The following is a 23210-nucleotide window of genomic DNA, read 5'->3' as shown; positions in this document are numbered from 1 at the left end:
TTTATTTACTTTTCATAATTAAGCACATCAATATCTAAATGTTTTTGAATATTAAAATCTTTAATAAAGAAAAAAAGGAAAGAAATTATTAATTTGGTATAAGTTGCATGAAACTTGCATGAACTGGTTTTTATATTTGATGTGACATTTGTTCAGATATTTTAAGTTTATAATTATTTTCGTTAATTCAATACCATTAAAATGTATTGCATTGTGACATTTCATAATTAAGCACATTAAGTGTTTTTAAACAAATTTTTATATATTTTATATTTTTATCATTTTTATATTTTTTATCATATATTTTATTATTATGATACATTTTTACAATAAAAAATTACAATGTAAAATTTCATTTTACACCTTAATAAAATATGTGAATAATTTACACTTTAAATATAAAGGCTAATAAATGTTTTTTTTTTTTCCCCAATTTGTTGTAATGGGAATCGTGCCTAATCATCTTAATTATAGAAATAATTAATTATGTCTTGCTTTTTTCCAATTAATTGGCTCTAAAAATAGTCATTGTCTTAAAGTGAGACATCAAGAAAATGTGTGAAATATGGACATTTTAAAACCTTGCATTAGATGACCTTTTTTTTTTTGTTCATAATTTTGGGTTCTGGAATTTCACCCAAAAAACCCGTAACCACTCGAACAGTCGGGCCCCAAAAAAAAGTCTTAGACGAAAGCTCAAAGATTTGTTTTCCCTGCTGTCCTCATTTGGCACGGTGACTTGGCACGGCGCAACTCCACCTGCAAAAGGCCACCCCGAATCCCAGACATTCCCTGAGTTTGGATGGCCTTCGTTTGTTCACTTGAGAAGATAATGGCCTATTCAGTTCGCACTGAGGCTGAAAAATACGCCCCGCTCATGACTAGCTCTTTTAAACTGAGGTCGTTTCTAGTTGCATGGATTAAGCTAATATATTTTTTCCACCAAAGTCCAATTCCTGCTGCATTATGGTTGGTTGAGAGGCTAAGCTATTTAGAGCAAGTAGATTGGTTTCGTTAACATAGGGCGCTTACGAAAGGTTGGCAACCAGAACTGACGGATGCAGTGTAGATTTCTTGGATTTCGCATTTGTAGCATTCACGTCTGCTCAACAGTCCCGTTCCTGATGAGACCGTCTCTGTCTGTCTCTGGCTTGTCCCTTTATGGACCCAAAGGAGAAGCTGGAAACCGGATTTTGTCAATTGAGGGAGGGACAACCATTAGTCCAACCATTAGATGGACATTCATCACAATGTGTCTTGTGTAATATTTTCACTTTAACAAAAATTTTAAACTTGTGAACAAATTGAAGGATTCAAATAGGAACCAATTTGAATCTTTTGAGTGATTCATGAAGAGCTGGTTCATGCGATTCATGAACAAATGACTTATGAACAGTTTCTTTTTAGAAAAAATAAAAATAAAATCTTCTGCAAACAAAGAAGTCTTGGCTTTTTTAGTGAATCAAAAACATACAGCACACCCAGCGAAGTCCGATTCACAAACAAATGACTCTTTAAACTGTCTTTTAGTGAATCAAAAACATACAGCACACCCAGCGAAGTCCGATTCACAAACAAATGACTCTTTAAACTGTCTTTTAGTGAATCAAAAACATACAGCACACCCAGCGAAGTCCGATTCACAAACAAATGACTCTTTAAACTGTCTTTTAGTGAATCAAAAACATACAGCACAACCGGCGAAGTCCGATTCACAAACAAATGACTCTTTAAACTGTCTTTTAGTGAATCAAAAACATACAGCACAACCGGCGAAGTCCGATTCACAAACAAATGACTCTTTAAACTATCTTTTAGTGAATCAAAAACATACAGCACACCCGGCGAAGTCCGATTCACAAACAAATGACTCTTTAAACTGTCTTTTAGTGAATCAAAAACATACAGCACACCCGGCGAAGTCCGATTCACAAACAAATGACTCTTTAAACTGTCTTTTAGTGAATCAAAAACATACAGCACACCCGGCGAAGTCCGATTCACAAACAAATGACTCTTTAAACTGTCTTTTAGTGAATCAAAAACATACAGCATACCCGGCGAAGTCCGATTCACAAACAAATGACTCTTTAAACTGCCTTTAGTGAATCAAAAACATACAGCACACCCGGCGAAGTCCGATTCACAAACAAATGACTCTTTAAACTGTCTTTTAGTGAATCAAAAACATACAGCACACCCAGCGAAGTCCGATTCACAAACAAATGACTCCTTAAACCGTCTTTTAGTGAATCAAAAACATACAGCACACCCAGCGAAGTCCGATTCACAAACAAATGACTCCTTAAACCGTCTTTTAGTGAATCAAAAACATACAGCACACCCAGCGAAGTCCGATTCACAAACAAATGACTCCTTAAACCGTCTTTTAGTGAATCAAAAACATACAGCACACCCAGCGAAGTCCGATTCACAAACAAATGACTCCTTAAACCGTCTTTTAGTGAATCAAAAACATACAGCACAACCAGCGAAGTCCGATTCACAAACAAATGACTCTTTAAACTGTCTTTTAGTGAATCAAAAACATACAGCACAACCAGCGAAGTCCGATTCACAAACAAATGACTCTTTAAACTGTCTTTTAGTGAATCAAAAACATACAGCACAACCAGCGAAGTCCGATTCACAAACAAATGACTCTTTAAACTGTCTTTTAGTGAATCAAAAACATACAGCACAACCAGCGAAGTCCGATTCACAAACAAATGACTCTTTAAACCGTCTTTTAGTGAATCAAAAACATACAGCACACCCGGCGAAGTCCGATTCACAAACAAATGACTCTTTAAACTGTCTTTTAGTGAATCAAAAACATACAGCACACCCGGCGAAGTCCGATTCACAAACAAATGACTCTTTAAACCGTCTTTTAGTGAATCAAAAACATACAGCACACCCGGCGAAGTCCGATTCACAAACAAATGACTCTTTAAACCGTCTTTTAGTGAATCAAAAACATACAGCACACCCAGCGAAGTCCGATTCACAAACAAATGACTCTTTAAACCGTCTTTTAGTGAATCAAAAACATACAGCACACCCAGCGAAGTCCGATTCACAAACAAATGACTCTTTAAACCGTCTTTTAGTGAATCAAAAACATACAGCACACCCAGCGAAGTCCGATTCACAAACAAATGACTCCTTAAACCGTCTTTTAGTGAATCAAAAACATACAGCACAACCAGCGAAGTCCGATTCACAAACAAATGACTCTTTAAACCGTCTTTTAGTGAATCAAAAACATACAGCACAACCAGCGAAGTCCGATTCACAAACAAATGACTCTTTAAACCGTCTTTTAGTGAATCAAAAACATACAGCACAACCAGCGAAGTCCGATTCACAAACAAATGACTCTTTAAACTGTCTTTTATTGAATCAAAAACATACAGCACAACCAGCGAAGTCCGATTCACAAACAAATGACTCTTTAAACTGTCTTTTAGTGAATCAAAAACATACAGCACAACCAGCGAAGTCCGATTCACAAACAAATGACTCTTTAAACCGTCTTTTAGTGAATCAAAAACATACAGCACACCCGGCGAAGTCCGATTCACAAACAAATGACTCTTTAAACCGTCTTTTAGTGAATCAAAAACATACAGCACACCCGGCGAAGTCCGATTCACAAACAAATGACTCTTTAAACCGTCTTTTAGTGAATCAAAAACATACAGCACAACCAGCGAAGTCCGATTCACAAACAAATGACTCTTTAAACCGTCTTTTATTGAATCAAAAACATACAGCACACCCAGCGAAGTCCGATTCACAAACAAATGACTCTTTAAACCGTCTTTTAGTGAATCAAAAACATACAGCACACCCGGCGAAGTCCGATTCACAAACAAATGACTCCTTAAACTGTCTTTTATTGAATCAAAAACATACAGCACACCCAGCGAAGTCCGATTCACAAACAAATGACTCTTAAGAACCAGTTCGTTTTAGTGAATCAGAAACACACAGCTTTGACTCTGACTACACTGATTGCACTGCATATGTTGGATTGACTAAAACTCGGCTTATGAGGCAGACTACATTGGTCACGCTGTATGTTATTGCATGCAGCCTTTAAAACTCAGTAGAAAGATGCGGTTACTTGCCGTTTTTTTTCTTGATACACAAACATTGCTGAAACAACTAGCTGAAAGAGACACATACAGAAGGGCAAGCAGAGGCAGAGAGAGACTGTGACTCACTGTGAGAACAGCTGCTGTGAGTAACTTCTTCCAGACAGATGCCCTCACTGAGGAACCATCTAGATAACAGGTGACTCACGGTTCTTCTGCAGGAACCTTTAATTCAATCACTGTCTCAGCCACAGGACACCCTGCACGGCCTTATGGTCTGTTTGTCCCTTTCTTACGATGCCATAATTAAATTTTTGTCATTGACCAGAACTTTAGGACCAAGAATGACCCTTGAATGTGAATGGCATTTGTCAACCACCAGTTTTATTCTGATGTTTTTGATTGGCCTAATCAGATTTGGTCGATTTGGTTGTGTAGAGAAGCACTTTGGTGTAAGTCCAAATGCTCAAGGCACATAAGTCTGTCGTGCCAGACACCGTGACAGTCAAGTATTTGTGTGTTAAAGTCGACGCTGATGAGTTTATTGTTCAGCAGTCTGGGTGTAAAGGACAGTTACACTTTAAAAACCGGTTAGTGTTTGTTTATCCCAAATATGGAGGGAAAACCCCAATTGTAATTTTGAGAAATGTGTCTCGAAACACTTCCTTGTGCAGGTATGAAATTGCTATTAAAGCAGGATTGTGGTGGATTTAACAACCATTTATAATTTTATAAAAGCACTTACATTATTTCTTCTGTTGAAAGTTGTTTATTTGAGCCATAAAACTGTTTAAATCTAAATTTAGATTTAATCTGTTTAGGGTTAAAATATACTATTTCAATAAAACAAAGATGCCACAAAGAGACCTCATTTGTATACTTTTTTTTTTAAAGTGCATTTTCACATTTTAGCATTGTAAATATTCATATTTGGCCCAAAGAAATACCTTTTTTTTTTTTTTTTTTTTTTACTGAAATCATGTTAATTTATTGGTCATATCTTGGCCCCATTCACTTCCATTGTTACTTTCTCAGTTTTATTTTTAAACTAAGAAACGGGTGACAAGTGGAACCAAATTTTTTTGATAACCAACATTTTGCCACAAAACCAAAAGTTTAGTTTTTACCTTAGAAGTACTTGGTTAAATACCCATTTTTGGAGATTGCACAATGCAAACATGAAAACTGCTCATCTCATATTGTGTTTTATATTCTAGTTTTCACGCAAAACTTGGCGCCCAATGTGTGGATCTTCAAAATAAGCACCAACGGACCAAAGCTAAGATTACAAATTCATGATAATCCATATGAATCCTCTTCGTTTGATTTGGTGTCACAAATATTGAGTCCAATTTTGTTCCAAAAAAAGACAAGGAGTGTTATACTGTAGCTTTTCGTTATTGTCTGTGTGACATAGACATTCTGCCCGTGCTCGTGTGTTGAGGCTGTTGGGATGTGTGTTCGTGACAGACACTCCCAAAACTTGCCCAAGCAGATCCACAGCTCTCTCCTGTTGTGAAGTGTGCACCCTTGCACCCTTAAAATGCAAAAACTGCATCTTCTGATTAAGTGAACTATTTTTCAGAGGTGATTCTTCGAAGACTTCCTTGTGTCTGCAAACGTGACATTAGCATTGGTTTTTGCTTGTGCTGGCGATCTCCTTGGAATCGACGACGGCCTGATAGCGAATCACCTTTGCGCTTCCTGTTCACCTGCGTTGCGTAATCTGGTGATATCAGCAGCGTGGATGATGTTTTCTTGTTTGTCGAGTTCTGGGACCGATGAACCTTGAATCACAGGTCACCCGGCCAGTGTGCTTGTCACATTTCTGTGCGTTTTCCATTGCAAGGTTGCATAAACAAGTGCTTTAAACAAGCATTCCAGTGCTTTCTTTCCTTTTCTCCTAAGCGAGCGCCTCGAGGCTTTCTTCCCTCCCCTATTTACGGCTTTGTTTTGTTTACATTTCTAGCCTCCCTCCCCCGACTTCCTCGCTCTGCCTCCGCTCTCGTAAGCCGCACGCCTCTGAACAAATGATCAGTAGAGTTTACAGTAAATCTTTTGAAGCCTGAGACATGCGAGTGCAGCCAAATATAGTAAAAAGCCATCCAAGAGCTTCAGTGTGCATGTGTAAATGCATTAGCGTTTTTTTTAATGGGGAATCCACATGAGTTTTCAGTGAATGCTGTTGACCCCGTGACCTCTGAGTGAATATAGGGAAGCGTGTTTATGGTCCGTGTCGCGCTCACATGTCGATAGGGCTCAGCGATACAGCAAAAACAATTAGGTCTTGATGCTTTTCAGCCATAAGATTATATTCAGTCATAATGAATGGATTTTCTTTGCCTTTAAAGGAGAATTTTGGCTAAATGGCTATTTTATCTGGTGAAAAATAATAATTTATTGTTTAACACATTATTAATATAACAAATAAGTGACAGAACTTTGACAGCATGTATATGTATATATATATATATATATATATATCTATATATATATATATATATATATATATATATATATATATATATATATATATACAAAATAATTAAAATAAAAACAATTATAAAAGTATTGTAATATTTAAAATAAGAATTTTATTATTTTAAATATTTATTATTAATATTTAAAGGAGAATTTGGGCTAAATGGCCATTTTATTTGGTGAAAAATAATATTTTATTGTTTAACATATTATTAATATAACAAATAAATGAGAGAACCTTGACCACATTTATATATAAAATAATTTAAAAAAACAATTATAAAAGTATTGTAATATTTAAAATATAATTTAAAAAGATCTTAAAAGCGATCTTTTTTTTTCAGATTGAAATTTTATATCACTACCAAAATGATTGTGAATTTGTAAACATAACACAACATAAATTATTTATTTACTTTATTTACTTGTTTATCTATTTGCAGCTATATAATGATCCCTAGTAATACACAGACATTAATATTAAATTAATATTTATATGGAAATCACCTCTTATAACCTTATTCTTTAAATCAGATAAAACATTTATATCGTTAGCACAGCGTAGCACCTGCTTTGTGAGTTAGTCCCAAAAAATAATAAACAAATAAATTCAAATAAATACGACACGGTGTTGCAATCGATTATTCATGCACATCCCAAGATTGCGGACATCATGTTTAAAGACATATCGTATATATTTGAAGGAAGGACAAGATTTTGGAGGGATGGGCAGTTGCCGAGTTAAATAAAATGTAATTAATATATAAAAAGGCATTTTTAATAGTGTAAGTGGTAATGCAATAATTTTGATATCCACAAAAGAACAAGAAATCAGACATCAGACCCACACAATGCTTATGAATGAAAGCAGGAGGGACTACAAAGGCTGGAGAGAGAAGATGTGTGTGTTTACACAGGGATGATCCTCGGGAGACGCCGCGGAGGCTGTCCTGGAGGAGTGGGGTGGGGTGGGGATGTGTTTTGTGCAGGGTTACGCAGTCCTGCAATCGCTGGCGTATGAGAGGAATGCTGCGAGAGAGGAGGCTGCGCCCATCTGCATGCTCACTCCTGCCTGTCTGCGTGTATAATGGCGTTCCCGCTGCATCCGTCTGCCGTCTGTCTGCCGGCGCGTCGGGGGTTAACGCTGGGCGGATATCTCTCTCTGTTGGAAGAGGCTGTTGAATGGCTGCCTTCCACGGACAGCAAAAACATTGGTTAAGGGTGTGGGCGGATCTGAGGCTGCTGCGAAAACCTGGAGTGGAGTCGGGAGTCGCTGAAAGAATGTGTCATGTACAAAATAAATTTGGTTAGGCAGTAAGTGCCTGTTTAAAAGTATCAAACACTTCAAATTGATATGTTTTGCACCGTTTCAGGAGTTTTGCTTTGGCTTTCTATCTTTTTGTGCTTTTGTTTTGTATAAAATAAGGTCATTTCGTCTTTTTATCTCACAATTTGTGACTTTTTTTCCGCCCTCAATTGTGAGTTCATATCTTGTAATTCTGACTGTATAACACGCAATTGCGATTTATGTCAAAATTGCGAGATATAAACTTTTTTTTTTCTCCGAATTGCGAATTTATATCCCCAATTCAAACTTTATAGCTCTAAATTGTGAGTTTATATCACGCAATTCTGACTTTATAACTCACAATTTTGCCAATTTGATTAAAAAGTCATAAACGTGAGATAAAAAGTTTAAATTACCTTGTTTTATTTTTTATTTGGTGTAGAATGATGCCGCCAACCTCAGATCGCCTTTTAAAAAATGGGAGACTTTCAACCCAACACCATAATGTTAATGTGAAATAATATTAACAGCCCAGATGAATAGGGTTAAAAATGTTAACTGTTAAATTACATATTATTAATTAATAGTATAATTAAATAATATTACTAATTAATAATTAGAGTTTACATTTTACTCCAACCCCCCAAATTTTTTTTTTGAAGAAGTAAATTAAAATGTTAAAGATTATTGTAGAGTATTTTACAAGAAAATTCTATTTCAGTTTTTCTACTTAAAAAAGTCATCTTCAACTCAAAGTGTTTCTTGCCAGTTCTTTAATTTACTCCAAATTTCGGAGTAAAAATCAATTCTATATCAAATTGTCTCAAATTGTGTGCTTCCTGATTTGTTTTGAATACATTTAGAATTGCACCTTTTTTAGGTTTTCTGTTATGTTTAGTTGAATAAGCTCTAATTTGTAGAATTTTCCAGAATATTGGATAAAGTCGGGGTTTAAAACTCTTGTTTAATTTTGTTAACATACTAGAGTCAAAGGTTTTTATAGAGGGGATTTTGGATATCTCTTTTTATCACTCCATAAATCGCAAAATACTGTCAACAATCAGAAAAATACACATTTTAACCATGTTTATAGAAGTAAATTGTTGTATAAAACCAGGTGAGTGTAATATAAACAAACCCCTTGGTAAAATCCTTCAGAATATAGATGGGAATAAAACTGTAAGTTTTTGTGTATGTAAATGCTACTAAATTTATGCATTTAGCAGACACTTTTATCCAAAGCGACTTACTCTGCTTACACTTTTCCCAACGTGTTCCCTGGGATTCGAACCCACAACCTTGCGCTTGCTAAATCGATGCTCTACCACTTGAGCTACAATAACACTAAATAAGTGGGAAAACCGTTTTTTTATTGAGAAATTGAGAGAACATTCTTTAAAAATATATATTGTAATTGAAATCGATAGTTGCTCACATTAAAGAAAAATAAGTCTAATAAGTAATTTTTTCCCCCCTCACAGTTTGTCCTTCTGAATGCCTCCACGGTGCTTGTACCCCCCATAAAGAGTGCTGTCACGACCAGTGTCTGGGCGGCTGCTCTGTGCCAGGGAATTCGACCAAATGCGTGGCTTGTCGCAACTTCCTGTTTGGCGACACCTGCGTGGAGCGCTGCCCGCCGGGCTACTACACCTTCAAGGGATGGCGCTGTGTGTCCTTTAAATTCTGCCAGGACCTCCACAACAAGTGTAAGGGCAAGAGCGGCGACTGCCACGAGTACGTCATCCACAACGGAGCCTGTATCCCAGAATGCCCGTCTGGATACACCACCATGAATTCCACCTCGTATGTACAACCTTTTGTTTTGTTTTTAAATGAATGCAACATTTATATTAAACGTTAAACAGCATTCCACTTTTTTTCAGTCAGCTCTAATCAGATTTTGCTACACATCAGACATGAGTTGATGAAAACCTGCGACAGATTGAGTTTTGAGTTTTTGACAAATCACAAAGTTTAATTAAAGGGTCAAGTACTACTTTACTACTATCATAGTAGTGTACTACTTGGATAGTGTACAGTCTAATTTTAATTATCTGGAAAAAACATTTACACATTTTCCCTTTAAATTATCTTTAGCATCATAAATTAAAATTAATAAGTATAATAAATATAATGAGTAAATATAAAATGATTTCTACAAATATATTTAAATGGATGACACTATTGTTTTATAAAATAATCTTAAAGAAAATCAAGACTTTGGCATTATTGCATTATAATAACAAATTATATATAGATAGATAGATAGATAGATATTGATAAATAAATAATAAAGATTAAAATGTTATAAAAGTATTATTAAATAATTGTATTATAATTATTAAAATATTATGTGATTATCATTTATTAAAAATATAATTTCTTTTTTTGACACCGGACATATTCTTGACAGGTTTTGTGAGACTCTCTTTAAAGAATGAATTATGTGCTGCAGTCATGAAGAAGCTGTTTCTGATTAACGCTGTGATTTGTTTTAGTCGCTTAGAAAATTAACGAACCGGTTGTCACGCTCAACTTAACCGGGAGAAGATAAAACTGTTCTAGAAGTATCATAACGTCGTTTAGGCTTTTCGTCAGTCACGGCAAATTGAAAATGAGCAGATTCTAATGGCCGATGTCAAGTGTTAAGAGCCTGATAAAATGCCACCCTGATTATTCCAGAGTCATTTGCAATCCAGCTGAATTTGTCAAGCAAAGCGGAAGTATAATGAGCCAAACCAAAACAAGACTGCGTGTCGGAAAGCAAGTCCATTTGGCTGTTCAGGAATGTCCGGAAGCTCGCGCACATGCTGGTTTGCACGTCCAGCTTCATTTGTGGGAATTATTAACGCACAAATAAACAGAGAATTAACACTGAGAACGGTAGTAACACGCACCCTTGTGGTAACAATGGCAGCCTTTGTTTGCGTTTGCCGGGGTCTCGGGGGCTTTAAGAAGGTGGTCGTTTCACTGGCCTTTTGATTCCTTTGTCTCCACGTCAGAACGCTGCCGTTGTGGAAGCTTGATGGGATCTCGGTTTTCCAGGAATTTTGTTTTGAAAGTGACGTCATTGGCTTGTTTTTCTCGGCTGGTCACCTCTCGCCTTTGTGGGAGGCAGCCATGCGGCATTAAGTCCTGTTTCGTAACAGCACGCCCCATCCTTCTTTCCTCGTTATTTTCCAAATTAGACGACGACGCATCGGGAACTAACAGCATGTGGATGTCGTTCGATGGGAGTTAAAATTTTAAAACTGTTGGTTCAACAAATCCGCGTGGATCTCCTAAATTGGAAGAGGAGTTAAAGAGTGGGATTATGGGCTTAAAAACCAAAAAAGAGAAAAACGCTCAATTGTGAATGAACTGTTTAGCATTTCTGTGGGTGTGTTTTTTTTTTAATAATTCCTGAAATACATGATGCTGTTAAGTATTCCTTGTAGTGGCAATTGAAAAGGATTCAGTTAAACTCTAAATCGCCCCCAAATACACTTAAGTAGGGTATGAACCAGTAACCGTTGCTCTCTAAATAATACCAGAACCCAATGATGTTTGGTTCAGTTAATAGTTAGCGCATGTTCATTCTTACGCCAAAACCGTTGCGCTAAACTACTCTGCCAGAGTTTCGTTTGCAGTATTCAATGGTGCCACAACACCAAACAACTGAATCTAAAGCACATACAGCACGAAATGTGAGGTATGAATCCCGAGCAAATGATTCTTATGAACCCTTTTAGTGAAGCAAAACATACTTCAGTGTACGTTCAGTGTACTCCAATGCTCACACAAATGACTCTGATTCATAACGTACAGCAAAACCAGTGCGATCTTGTTCCCAAGCAAATAAGTCTCATGAGCATGTTTCCGTTTAGTGATTTGAAAACATACAGTGGGACTAGAGTAATCCAATTCCCGTACAAACAACTCTTATTAGAAATTATTTTTGATTCCTGAACAAATGACTCTTGTGAACCAGTTCTTTTAAGTGAATCAAAAGCAAACAGTGAAGCCAGTACAATCTGGTTTCCAAACAAATGACTCTTGTGAACCTATTTCATTTCGTGATTTAGAAACATACAGAATGATTCGTATAATCTGGTTCCCTGAAAAAAGTTTTTTATGAACTATTCCTTTTAGTGTGTCAAAAACGTAGCGATTCCTAAGTATGAATGACGATGAGTCTGTTCTTTTAAGTGAATCATAAACTTACAGCATGATTAGTGTAATCTGGTTCCCAAACAAATTATTTTAATGAGCTAATTCTTACAGCCAGAAGCCTAAAGCACAACCAGTGTAATCCAATTTCCATAAAAATGGCTCTTTTGTAGTTAGTCAAAATCATACAGCACAACCAATGTAATCCGATTCCTGAATGAATGACTGAGTATGGTCTTTTAAGTGAATCAGAAAACCGCATGACTTGTGTAATGTGATTCCCAAACAAATTATTCTCACATGAAAAATCATATGATCACAGAAAAAAATATGAAAAATCTAATGAATTCTTATGAAAAGAAGTCAAAACTTACGTTTAAAATGATTCCCAAACCAATGACTCTTATGAGCTGATTCTTATTAGGCAACAGAGCTGGGTAGTAACGGATTACATGTAATCTGGATTACGTAATCAGATTCCAAAACTCAAGTACTTGTAATTAGAGTAAACTACTTTGTAAAATACTCGTAATCAGACTACAGTTACTTTTTATGGATTACACGATTACATTTTAGTTACACAATGGTAATGAGTTGTGAACAATCCATTGATTCTCCTAAATTAACTTCCTAAATTTTCTTCTTCTTCTTTTTTTTGTCTTTTTCAAGATTCATGTTTGCGATGTAGCTATTTTTTTTTTTTTTTTTCACTGATACATTTATAAGCACTTCTAGTGTTTTATTAGATTAAATATTTGACCTGGCAGTGATATTGCTGTGAATTTCATGGTTTTCAATATTGTTTTTTTGTAGTGTAGCTGTTTTCTAAATTTACTTAATTATAAGTAACTAATTATACGTTTTATTAAGTGTTACTAGCAAACACTAACAGCAAGGCACATTAGTGTTAGTATTTTGTTAGTATTAACTGTCCATACATTGTACTTGAAAAAGAAGCTATTGTGGCTCTTGTTGGTGAATTAAATATATTTTGTGGAATATATATTGTTTCTTTCTACATGTCAAAATAGTACAAGATTAGACTAATTCGATATATATGTGATATCAAATAAGGGTTAGCACAAATGTAATCTAAATGTAATCCAAAAGTAATCCGATTATTTTACCAAAAATGTGTAATCTATAAATTTTGTCATGTAATCTGTAATCAGTAACTGATTACAATTCATAAGTAATCTACCCAGCTCTGTTAGTCAATCAAAAAAATAAATAAAGCACAATTTTTTTTTTTCATAAAGGTATTAAAGTTTTTGCCTTGTTTTTTAGTGGATTCAGAGAATAAAGACGGATGGGGGAGGGGTGAAATCTCAATTCCCCTCTCACCCACTGCTGCAAGATTTGAGTGCCATTACGTAAAGTTACACTCTTGTTGTGTTAAAATGTGATTAAGATTAAGCAACAGAATTATACAAATGCACTACGCCGTTGGGATTCATTACGTTCCATTCAGATGCAGTACAGCACACAATCCGTTCCAGCACATTTGGGTTCGTTCCAAACACAACAATGACGAGCGCAGGTGACATGAGAATTTAGCGGGAAGGGAACAATATGTTTAACCCCGAGGCAATCGCAATCTCGAAAAGCGGTGCCAGCTGCTGACATCATGGCGAATACATGTGTAAAGCACTAGTCAGGTGTGTCTGAAAGCCGCTATTGGCTTCAGACTTGCTCTCGCCGTTATGTCTCGATTAAAACCCATCTCTGTCAATCATTCAGGTTGAATTGCAAGCCGTGCACCGGTCGATGTCCCAAACTGTGTACAGGGGTGAAGACGGTGGACTCGGTCACCGCTGCTCAGGCTCTGCGCGGCTGTACGCTGCTCAACGGCAGTCTGATCATCAAAATCAGCAAAGGAAGTGAGTATTGTGCACTTTGAGATGGCTCCGCAAGCAGATTGATTGCATTCACGTCTATATTGTTTTCATTGTTTTAATTGTTATATAGTAATGTTAATATTATTTCAAATTGTTTTATTTATACAAAACCATAAAATGATTATTGTGCAAGTTATTTGAACTTTTTCCAGTTTGTAAACTTTACTAATTTGTAAAAAAAAAAAAAAAAAAAAAGAATAAATAAATAAAATAGCAATTAATCTAATGTTATATAATATAACACTTTAAATAAATTACAAAAAATATTTATAAAGACAATATCATTCTGTTATTAAATGGCAAATAAATCCAAATACATAAGATGTTTATACTTTGATATAGTTATAAAAAATAAAGTATTAAACACTATTTTAAATATAAATCAATTATTCACGTTTATTTATGTTGATAACATATAACATTTTAAAATAACATAAATAAATAAATAACTGAATATAAAAATTAAATGGCTCCAAAAATCAAATAAATCCAAATACATAAAATATTAAACATAAAATGATTAAATTAAATGATTAACAATTAATCCTAAAATTATTAACTATTTTATTATTTTAAATAACGTTTTTCAAAAAAAAATGTTGTATGTTTACATAATTAATAAAGGTTTAGAAATGTATAAAAAATTTAAATTATGGATTATAAATGATAGATAATTATTTTTTTTCATGCATAGATATCTTCCATATTAAAAAAAAAATGTAATTTGTATTTTGCCTTCAATTTTTTGTTAGCTTTCAGAATACTAAAGATTTTAATATTTTACATACACAAAAACATAAAAATTCTTGTGCAAATTATTTAAACTTCTGTCATTTATAAAAAAAATGATATATATATAAAAAAAAAAAAAAAAATATATATATATATATATATATATATATATAATTATAATAACAATATATTTTATATATATAAATACATAAAATATAAATCAAATATCTGTTTATAAATTTCTAAAATTAAAATAATAAATAGTTAACTATCACAAGCGCATAATTCAAGATTATTCAGTTGAGCGATATTATGTTTTAAATAAATGAGTGTTATGACAGACCAGTCACAGTCTGGTCATATTTTTAGCACACACACTAATATGGATCAGTCTGTGTATGCATGAGGTGAAGTGTGCATCTCCTGTTCCTCAGACAATATCGCTGCCGAGCTGGAGTCTAGTCTGGGTCAGCTGGAGGAGATCTCAGGCTATCTGAGCATCCGCCGAGCCCACGCTCTCGTCTCGCTCTCCTTCCTCCGCAAGCTGCGTCTCATCCGTGGAGAAACGCTGGAAGCCGAGTGCGTAAGACGCTACCGCTGAGCTCAAGCGCTGAGCTTTAGGGATTACTCAATGCCATTTCTTGATGTTTGCAGGAACTATTCTTTCTACGCCTTGGACAACCTGAACTTGCGACAGCTATGGGACTGGAACAAACACAACCTCACCATCCTCAACGGCAAGATGTACTTTGTCCAAAACGGCAAGCTCTGTAAGTCTGAGATCCTCCGGATGGAAGAAGTGACTGGGACCAAGGACAGGAAGAACGACGTCAGCATCCCAGCGTATGCAGACCAGACCTACTGTAAGAGCCGCGCTGCTTTTGCTTTTGCTTTCAGTGCAGCTTGACGTCAAAGCAGACTTGACAATCCATCCTCTCTTCCAGGTGAAAACCAAGTTCTTAAATTTACGCAAATCCGCACGACCCACGACAAGATCCTCATTAAGTGGAAAGCGTTCTGGCCCTCGGACTTCAGAGACCTGCTGGGATTCATGGTCTTATACAAGGAAGCGTGAGTGTTACGGGTGTTTTAATGTAATATACTGTGTTACACATTATTATGCTTTAGTTTTTTTAATAGTTTTGATTTTGCAATTTTATTAGTAGTAGTATTTTGTGTGTACGTTTGGAATGTGATTTTAGTTTTTGTTTTGATTTACTTAAAATAATGTATATTATTTAATTAACTATCCTTAATTAATATAAATGTTCTACATTGTACTTGTTTAAATTTTATAATTTTTTGTGCATGTTCGGAATATGACTAGTTATAGTTTTGTTTTTATTTACTTGTTTTTTTAATATTATTATATATGATTTATTTAACTAATTAATATAAATATTGTTCTGTGTACTTAAAAGCATTAAAATACTATTTTTAATTATAAAAAAATACTATCTTTAGCTCGTAATATAATTTGATATTATATTTAATTTAAATTAGTAAATGAAAAATGGTGTACCGTGTCTTATTTTTGTAAACTGCTGTAAACATTAAAAGCTTAAAAATGCAGTTTTTAAAAGGTTTACATTTGGCTAGTAAGATAATTTAATAATATTATAATTCATTAATAAAAGTGTTGTTTTATTTCCAACTTTTTTTTAAAACGGCTTTGATCTAGAGATCATTAAAAAAAATCATAGTTAATAATAGAAGTAGATTATATATTATTATATTTAATTACAATACATTCAATCACCTTAAACTTGAAATCATAAAAAAAAAAAAAATTATTATGATTGTTTAGTAAAATGATATGATAACATATTATAATAATTGCATCAAACATTCACAGAATGTAAAACCTAACTATTTGTATGCATATTATTTGCATCGTTTATAAACTGAACGCTCATTAATAAACATAATAAATATATAAAAAATTCGATACTTCCGGATATTTTTTCTTAAAATTTAAATATTTCGCAGCTTTTAATTTATCGCTTTTAACGTACGTGGGTAAAAACATGATATAGGAAAGTATTAAAGTAGTCTAAGGTGGTCTCTCTTTCCTGTCTAGTCCTTATAAGAACGTGACTGAATATGACGGACAGGACGCCTGTGGCTCTAACAGCTGGGCGATCGCAGACGTGGAGCCTCCTGTGCGTGGCTCCGAGGGCAAAGGTCAGATCGATCCGGGTCTCATCATCATGTCTCTGAAGCCCTGGACCCAGTACGCCATCATGGTCAAAGCCCAGCTCGCCGCCTCTGACGACCACCTCGTCCGCGGGGCCAAGAGCGAGATCATCTACCTCCGCACCAACGCCACCCGTGAGTCACCGCCGTATTTCTCTGTTGTTTCAAATCTTTGTAAATAAACGGCATATTTGAAGTTTTAGCAGCTACATTTATACATAAAAAGCTGTAAATATATATATGTATATGTGTGTATTATACATGCATATCTTAATAAATGCATGAAATACAGGTATAAAAAAAAGATGCATATTTTATGTAATTGTATACTGTGATTGTAATTATATTTTAATCAAAATTTTAGGTAACACTTTAGTATAGGGTCCAATTCACACTAATAACTGGTTGCTTATTAGCATGTCTATTATTAACATATTGGCTGTTTATTAGTGCTTATAAAGTACATAAAATGCATGACATCCATAATCCTACCCAATACCCTAAACTTAACAACTACCTTATAAACTATTAATAAGCAGCAAATAAAGGGTTAATTGAGGCAAAAGTCATAGTTAATGGTTAGTGAAAATTGAACCCTAAAATAAAGTGTGACCAAATTTTATTATATAAATAATATAGATATACATGCATCTGTATGCATAAAATAATGTGTGTGCATGACAGCACATATTAATTGTATGCATGTAATTGCATTATTGTATTAATTATAATTTAAAACATATGCAAATTCAAATATATCAAATTTAAAAATGCAGTAAACGCGTATATGTGACACTGGACCACAAAACCAGTCTTAAGTGCAAATTTTGCATTAAAAAATTAAAATATTCAGAAAATCACTTTTTAAAATCTCCAAATGAAGTTCTTAGCAATGCATATTACTATTAAAAAATTTTTTTTTAATATATTTAATGTAGGCAATTTACAAATTATCTTCAAGGAACATGATCTTTAGTTAATATCCTAATGATTTTTGGCATAGAAGAAAAATCTGTCATTTCGACCCATACAATGTATTTTTGGCTATTGCTACAAATATACCCCAGCGACTTAAAACTGCTTTTGTGCTCCAGGGACACACATGTTCATACATTCTTACACATGCATATGCATATATACTTACATACACACTACTACATACATGTGTATTTTTGAATGAATTATTCGTGTGTGGCCAATAAGCAACAGTTTCCTCTCAGGTGCTGTGTAGCGTGCCTCGTGAACGCTTGTCATCTGAAGCTCTGTTTCTGATGTGTAACAGAACCCTCGGTTCCTCTGGACCCCATTTCCTGGTCCAACTCCTCCTCCGAGATCATTCTCAAGTGGAAACTGCCCTCCGACCCCAACGGCAACATCACCCACTACATCGTCTCCTGCCAGAAGAAGGATGAGGACAGCACGTACTACAAGTTCGACTACTGCCAGCAAGGTGCTGATCAACGGAAACGCCTGTAGATCATCGCTGCATAGCTGCTTATTAAGAGTACCTCCTCTTTCTGTCCGTTCAGGGATGAAGGTGCCGTCCCATACGCCGACACACCACGACATCGAAGATGACCAGAAGGGGAACCAAACGGAGGAGCCCAACCAGCCGGGCAACTGCTGTGTCTGTCCTAAAACAGAGATGCAGCTGAAGAAAGAGGCCGAAGAGACTGAATTCCGCAAGACCTTTGAGAACTACCTCCATAATGAAGTGTTTGAACCCAGGTACACTATGCTCATTTCTTCTTTTTATATATATTTATATGATTTATTTCAGTTTAGAAGTTTAGTATCTCCAGTCAATAGATGGTTCTAGTATTAAATGGGTTCTTACTGAGCTGTTGAACAGCAAAAGTCTATAGCGCTATCTACTGGTTGATTGGCTAATTGCTTTGCACGGGCCACATTGCAGCTTAACCTGTCCAAGATTATGGATAATTATGTTTTATTTATATTTATGCTATGTTTGAGGTGTAGCTTTAGTTCTGTATCAGTTTTTATTTATACATATGTATTATAGTAAGTGGAAAAAAGCTAAATAAGTATTAAAAAAAGGTGTAATTTAAAATGCGGCATCTTTATCTAATTAATAATAAAATAAAATAAATCACATGACAAAATAAATTGATCAAAGCATTGGAATCAAACGTATAACATTTACATGATTTTTTTTAAAATTAATATTTCATAGTCTTCAATTTTACGTTAAAATATAAAAATATAATCTTGGAAATAAAATACATAACATTTACATGAATAATTTTTTTTTGTTTTCAGTTTTTGAAAATATTTTTTCAAAAAAACTTGGAATGTACAACGTTTAAATGATTTTTATAATATTCAAAATATTTACAGTCTTTAATTATAATATATATATATATATATATATATATATATATATATGTGTGTGTGTGTGTGTGTGTGTGTGTGTGTGTGTGTGTGTGTATATATATATATATATATATATATATATATATATATATATATATATATATATATATATATATAGTACACATGCATATATATATATATATAATATTGGGGGAAAAATGTTTTGATATAGTTAATCAGTTAATTAAATATTTAGAAAAATGTAAAACATTTTCTTTTTTTTTTTCTTTTTTATAGTCTTTAACTGTACATATCAATCAGAGAAAAATAAACATCTTTAGCAGCTTTATGCAATTAAATCAGAAGAGTTATTGGCCACGGCAATGGGATGAATATTGTAGCGCATACAGTACAGACCAAAAGTTTGGAAACATTACTATTTTTAATGTTTTTGAAAGAAGTTTCTTCTGCTCATCAAGCATGCATTTATTTGATCAAAAATACAGAAAAAACAGTAATATTGTGAAATATTATTACAACTTAAAATAATAGTTTTCTATTTGAATATACTTTAAAAAAATAATTTATTCCTGTGATGCAAAGCTGAATTTTCAGCATCATTACTCCAGCCTTCAGTGTCACATGTAACATCCAGTCGATCACATGATCCTTTAGAAATCATTCTAATATTCTGATTTATTATGAGTGTTGGAAACAGTTCTGCTGTCTAATATATTTGATGAATAAAGGTTAAAAAGAACTGCATTTATTCAAAATATAAAAATTCTAATAATATATATTCTAATAATATATTTTCTTTACTATCACTTCAGCCAAAGTATTGATTTTATTTATTTTTTAAAAGAAAGAAAAATTACTGACCCCAAATTACTGACCAGTAGTGTATATTGTATTACTAAATATTTATATTTTAAAAACATAGCTTCTTCTTTTTTTTTTTTTGCTTTTTATTCATCAAAGTATCCTAAAAAAGTATCACATGTTTTGAAAAAATATTAAGCAGCAGAAATGTTTCCAACTTTGATAATGAATCATCATATTAGAATGATTTCTAAAGTATCATGTGATATTGATCCTAAAAATTCAGCTTTGTATCATAGAAATAAATGATAATTTAAAGTATAATACATTTAAAAACAATTATTTTAAATTGTAAAAATATATCACAATATTACATTTTTTTCTGTATTTTTGATTAAATAAATGCAGGCCTGATGAGCAGAAGAAACTTCTTTCAAAAACAATAAAAAATAGTAATGTTTCCAAACTTTCAAACAGTCTAACAGTATATTTACTTCTACTACTTATCAAAGACAGACATCATTCCTAAACGTTTCCCATCATTCTCAATGGCAGAAGTGCACAGATGCACAAATAAACCCTAATTTAACACACACATAATCTGCTCTTTCTGAAGTAGCATTAGAACTGAAATCATTAGGGTGTTTTCGTTCATTCGCTCCAAATGAAACCGTGTCGACCCGCAGACCCCACCGACGGCGGCGCTCAGTTGGTGTGGCTAATGCTACTTTGCCAAATTTTGTGAGCACATCGTCCGAGCTGCCCAACTTTTCAACCACTCCGAGCCCAGAGAAGGAAAAGAATCAGAAGATGGTGTTCAAAGCCAGCTCCAAAGAGTTCATGGTCATCCCCAACCTGGTCCACTTCACCAGCTACCAGATCGAGATCCAGGCCTGCAACCATCCCACAGACCCAAACCGCTGCAGCATGTCGACATACGTCAACGCCCGCACGCTGCCCGAGCGTAAGACTGCCACACCACTCTCTTCTCTCTTCTATTGTTCTGGTTTGAATTCACATTCTAATGTGTCGAATTTTTGTTTGTGTTCTTAGTAAAAGCCGACGACATTGTTGGGCCAGTGACTCACGAATTTGTTCCTGATGAACCCGAATTTGTCTACATCAAATGGCAGAAGCCGAAAGCGCCCAATGGCATGATCATACTGTATGAACTCAAATACATGAGGATGTCGGATAGCTATGTAGGTGTTTGTTTAATTCTAAGAAATTCACGGTTATTAATATGTATATATTTTAGCTGTCATGTTATTATTTTTTCAGTATTTTATCTATAGACTTCTGAATAAATATTGAATATATTTAAACATTTATACTTTTAGATATTGAAAAATACAGACAAAAATGTATACAATTTAATATTTAAATTATCAAAAAATAAAAATTATTAAATACAATAAAATATTTATTCATTTATATTTGTGAAAATATATTAACATATATTTTAGATTTGTAAAAATTGTAAACATGTCTAATATGTGTATATACACCTAAAATATTTATGTATTAAAATTGTGTTTTAAATGTATATGCATTTAAAATATTAAACGGTTATGTATTGTAAAATTTGTGTTCAAAGAGGTTTATATAATTTTCTTTTCTTTTTTTCGTCACTCAGGAGGATCAAATCTGTGTGTCCAGAATCGCTTATGAAAAAATGAATGGCTATCGATTACGAGTAGGGCATCCTGGGAATTATAGCGTGAGAATACGTGCCACTTCGCTGGCCAGCAACGGTTCCTGGACGGAGCCTGCATACTTCTTTGTTCAAGACAGTAAGCTTTACTGTATTTATTACACTTTACTGTCATTTTGGCCACTGTGGTATCTAATGTACTTGTTTTACAGGGGATTTGACCATAAAAATCATGATCGCCCCGCTCATCCTCATCATTATAATGCTGTTTCTGGCCAGTACAGCCTTCGTTGTCCTTAGGAAGAAGTGCGTGTTAGACACTCTTAAATTAAGTCCTTGTTTATCATCTAGACAATGCAATCATGTATAAATATCATTTCTCGCAGACAAACCGAAGGACCGACTGGCCCACTGATTGCTTCCTCAAACCCAGAATATCTAAGTGCAAATGATGGTAAGATATATCTTTGTAGATGATTTTAGAGATTGTGAACTAATGTCACTATCAATAAGTTTGTCTAAATACCGTAACGTAGGAAAAAAACATATATAAGTTGCACTGGACTATAAGTCGCATTTATTTAGAACCAAGAACCAATAGGAAAAAAAGTTACCGTCTACAGCCACGAGAGGGCGCTCTGTTTTAGGAGCACTGAGCAGCATAGAGCGCCCTCTTGCGGCTGTAGACGGTAATGTTTTCTCTTGGTTCTATATAAATGCGACTTATAGTCCAGTGCGACTTATATGGGTTTTTTTCCTCATCATGACGTATTTTTGGACTGATGCGACTTATACTCAGGTGAGACTTATAGTCCGAAAAATACGGTATATATATTTTAAAATGTATAGCCTTCAATTTCAAATTTCGAGCACAGCAAAAATAAAATAATGAACTGACTAATTGGTTGTCAGAATAGTTGTGGCAATGGAATAAATATGATATTATATTTACTCTTTGTTGTTTTATAGCTTTCAGTTTGCGTGTTTTTTGTTGGAGAGCACAAAATTATATATTATTAAAATTGGAAAATTTGAATTTGTGTGTCTATAGTGTACATCCCAGATGAATGGGAGGTGCCTCGGGAGAAGATCAGCGTAATGAGAGAGCTCGGTCAGGGATCGTTCGGAATGGTGTATGAAGGCATCGCGAAAGACATTGTGAAGGGCGAACCGGATACGAAAGTGGCCGTTAAAACCGTCAACGAGTCGGCGAGCCTGCGTGAGAGAATCGAGTTCCTCAACGAGGCTTCGGTAATGAAAGCTTTCAGCTGCCATCACGTGGTGAGTATAGATGACCTGGACGACCAACGTAATTGAGGCAGAATACAAGCTTGTCTAAATGTTCAACTTGTTCGTGTAGGTTCGCTTGCTCGGTGTGGTATCTAAGGGGCAACCGACATTAGTCGTCATGGAACTGATGACACACGGAGATCTGAAAAGCTACCTGCGTAGCTTAAGACCTGATTCGGAGGTAAGTCCTCTTGTTCCTGATGTAGAATGACCCCAATCCCCAATCGCTGTATCCCGTACGAGCCCCCAATTTCATTGCAACT

The 23210-nt window shown here is 34.5% G+C and overlaps 1 protein-coding gene across 1 annotated transcript in view; it reads left to right on the top strand.

Annotated features, from left to right (window-relative positions):
- LOC113064746 (insulin receptor) overlaps positions 1-23210 on the top strand; it is a 65865-nt gene that overhangs the window by 35840 nt on the left and 6815 nt on the right. Inside the window, exons 3-17 of the mRNA XM_026235649.1 lie at positions 9354-9675; positions 13762-13901; positions 15086-15230; positions 15306-15514; positions 15596-15722; positions 16732-16982; positions 18130-18297; positions 18377-18575; positions 20690-20967; positions 21057-21205; positions 21640-21796; positions 21870-21963; positions 22044-22111; positions 22709-22938; positions 23018-23128. Of these exons, the coding sequence (XP_026091434.1) occupies positions 9354-9675; positions 13762-13901; positions 15086-15230; positions 15306-15514; positions 15596-15722; positions 16732-16982; positions 18130-18297; positions 18377-18575; positions 20690-20967; positions 21057-21205; positions 21640-21796; positions 21870-21963; positions 22044-22111; positions 22709-22938; positions 23018-23128 (2648 nt within the window). The remainder of the gene's footprint in view (positions 1-9353; positions 9676-13761; positions 13902-15085; positions 15231-15305; positions 15515-15595; positions 15723-16731; positions 16983-18129; positions 18298-18376; positions 18576-20689; positions 20968-21056; positions 21206-21639; positions 21797-21869; positions 21964-22043; positions 22112-22708; positions 22939-23017; positions 23129-23210) is intronic.

The sequence above is a fragment of the Carassius auratus genome, chromosome 47 (genome assembly GCF_003368295.1).
Source record: "Carassius auratus strain Wakin chromosome 47, ASM336829v1, whole genome shotgun sequence".
NCBI classification, from domain to species: domain Eukaryota; kingdom Metazoa; phylum Chordata; class Actinopteri; order Cypriniformes; family Cyprinidae; genus Carassius; species Carassius auratus.
This window is presented reverse-complemented; position numbering and strand designations above follow the sequence as displayed.